Here is a 2,925-nt window from a genome sequence, read left to right as displayed (position 1 = left end):
CTCTGCAGCTGTGGCGGTAGCCCCACAGCTGCATCTGCAGCAGCGCCGCTGCAGCCGCAGCAGCAGCAGCTGCTGCCGAGTCGGGTGCGGCGGGCTCAGGTGTGCGTAGACCCTGCAGCAGCAGCAGCAGCAAGGAACTGCAGCTGCTGCCTTTACAAACTGAGGGAAATGCATTTGGCAGCAAAATGACTTAGCAGCCGCAGCAGCAAAGTGAGCAATGACAGCGCAGCTTACTGCAGCAGCAACTGTATGTGCTGCTGCTGCTGGCTGTGGGGAGCTGAGGCCCGAGCAGCCAAAGTACTTTGATAGCAGCAGCAGCAGCAGCAGCGCGGGCGTAGCAGCAAGGGGGGCCCCATCGTGGGCTTGGGGCCCCCGGCAGCAGAGACGGAGCAGCAGATGTCCTGCAATTAGACATTTAGAATTAAATTAAATTACTTTTAATTAATTTTTAATAAAAGAGTTTTCGAAAAGGACTAGAGGGAGGTCCCAAGTGAGACAGCTGGGGGCTGCGGTGCTCTGCTGCTCCAGCTGCAGCAGCAGCAGCACGAGGAGCAGCAGCAGCAGCAACTGCTGCTGCTGCTCCTCGCAGACGCGCGCACTGTAGAGACGCAGCTCTTTTTTACTTTACAAATTGCCCTCGTGAGCTACCGCGCTGACGACTTGCTGCGAGAGCAGCAGCAGACGCCGTGCCTGCTGCTGCTGCTGCTCCAGGTCCTGCTGCTGCTGCAGCTGCTCACTGCAGCGGCAACAGCAGCAGCTTCCCAAAAATACAGCTTTCGACGCCAACATAACCTGCAGAAGACACGGCTGCATGCGCAGCGCAGCGCGAGGCAGCAGCAGTGTGCAGCAGCAGGAGCAGCAACGGCAGCAGCAGCAGCAACAGCAGCAGCAAACACAGTTCCTAAAGCGCCGCCCGCAAACTGCAGCAGCAGCAGCACCTGCTGCTGCAGCACCGAGGCCTAATGGGAGACAGTGTCGCGGAGCTGCCGCGGGCCGCAGCTAACGGGGACTATGATCTGGAGCAGCAGCAGCAGCAACTGCAGCAGCAGCAGGAAACGGAGCAGCTACAGCAGCAGGCGGAGCAGCTGCTGCAGCAAATAAAGCGAGACCCTTGGAAAGCTGCCTATTATGAAGCAGCACTCCGTGTGCTTACAGCCTTGGGGCACACAACCAAGGCGAGCTGCTGCTGCTCTTGCTGCTGCTGTTGTTGCTGCTGTTGGAGCTGCTGCTGCTGTCGTTGCTTGTGCTGATGCTGCTGCAGCTGCAAACGATTGGTGGCGTGTGCTGCAGCGCCAGCGGGCACCGCAGGCGCTGACAGTGAACCGTGCTGCTGCTTGCTGCTGCTGCTGCTGCTGCTGCTGTTGCTGCTGGGTGCACAGATTCGAGAAGTGCAGCGGGCGTACGCAGAGCACTGCCCCATCGACGAGGAGCTGCTGCTGCAATGGTTTGACGCTGAGCGGCGGCAGAGCAGCAGCAGCAGCAACAACAGCAGCAACAGCAGCCTGTGCAGCATCCCGCGCAGCAGCACGGGCAGCAGCACGCCGACGACGCCCAGCGCCGGCAGCCAACCTGGCCACAGCAGCAGCAGCAGCAGCAGCAGCAGCAGCGTAGACGAGGCGAAGGCGCTGCTGGAGCTGGGCCTGCGGCTGCAGCCGTCTGTGTCTCTGTGGCTGCAGTACATTCGCCACCTGGAGGGAGCAGCAGCAGCAGCAGCAGCAGCAGACAGAGAATGGCAAGTTCGTTTTGCTTTTGAAAATGCTCTTTGCACCTTCCAGCTGCATGCACTCGAGGGCCCCTGTTTGTGGGGCGCTTACCGGCACTTTGAGGCGCAGCTGCTGCGGCACTGGCAGAGCAGCAGCAGCAGCAGCAGCAGGCAGCAGCAGCAGCAGCAGCAGCAGCAGGTCCAACTCCAAATCGCTCGCATCCGCACTCTCTTCTACAGGCAGCTGCAGCTGCCTCTCGGAGGCCTCGGCGATTTGCTGGATGAGTACAGGTGCGGTGTACATACACTGCTGCTGCTGCTGCTGCTGCTGCTGCTGCTGCTGCAGTTGCTGCTGCGGCGCTGTCCGCGCGGCTGCTGAGCCCGTCCTGCCTGGCTTTCGTGCTGCAGAGCGTAGGCACTAGGGTTTAGGGTTTAGGGTTTAGGGTTTAGGGTTTGGGTGCAGGGTTTGGGAGCTGGAGCACACTGGCAGCGAGGCTGCCTTTTCTGTGGGGGCTTCTTTGCATGCTGCTGCTGCTGCTGAATGGAGCCGCAGCAGAAAAGCTTTTGAAATGAAAGTCCAAAACGCCCTTGAAGAGGACCAGGCCAACAGACAAATACATGTAACAAACCCTGCTGCTGCTGCTGCTGCTGCTACTGTTGCTGCTGTGGGAGCTGGTGCTGCTGCTGTTGCTCCTGCGTGTGTTGCTGCTGCTACTGGCATTGCGACGGGTCTGGCGCTGCTGCTGTTTCCGCCGCTGCTGCTGCTGCTGTTGGCAGCTTCTGCTGCACGCGTTGCTGCTGGCCTTGCTGCTGCTGGCCTCGCTGCTGCTGCTGCTGCTGCTGCTGCTGCATCATGTCGTCCCCACATGCCTTCTGCAAGCAGCACTACCGCTGCCGCAGGCCTCCTCCCGTGCGCACGTGCGCTGCACGTCCGTGGCTTCCTCTGCTGCCGCTGCTGCCGCTGCTGCTGCTGCTGCTGCTGCTGCTTACAGTCAATCGCCCGGGTGTGGGGCGAGTACCTCGACAGCGAGAAGCAAATCGGAGACACCGCGAGGGTTTTGGTGACTTACCACAGGGCCCTTGAGGAGTTGGGGGCCCTGAGGCCGGAGTTGTGGCGGGAGTGTGCAGACTACATTGCTGCTGCTGCTGCTGCTGCTGCTGCGGGGTCGGGGCGCGCCGGGGGTGGCGCGGGCGCGCAGCAGCAGCAGGAGCACGCGGGCGAC

The 2,925-nt window shown here is 61.4% G+C and overlaps 1 protein-coding gene across 1 annotated transcript; it reads left to right on the top strand.

The window, feature by feature from the left end:
• Positions 1-962: 962 nt before the first annotated feature.
• Positions 963-2,841, top strand: ETH_00027545 (Chromosome III, complete sequence, related; the record flags this gene model as incomplete). Its single annotated transcript, XM_013379001.1, has 4 exons — positions 963-1,145; positions 1,380-1,993; positions 2,166-2,322; positions 2,695-2,841. Coding segments are annotated over 4 exons (1,101 nt in total), but the record flags the coding sequence as incomplete, so codon positions are not given.
• Positions 2,842-2,925: the final 84 nt, after the last annotated feature.

Source organism: Eimeria tenella, genomic scaffold (genome assembly GCF_000499545.2).
Source record: "Eimeria tenella Houghton genomic scaffold, Eth_scaff1289, whole genome shotgun sequence".
Lineage (NCBI taxonomy): Eukaryota > Apicomplexa > Conoidasida > Eucoccidiorida > Eimeriidae > Eimeria > Eimeria tenella.
This window is presented reverse-complemented; position numbering and strand designations above follow the sequence as displayed.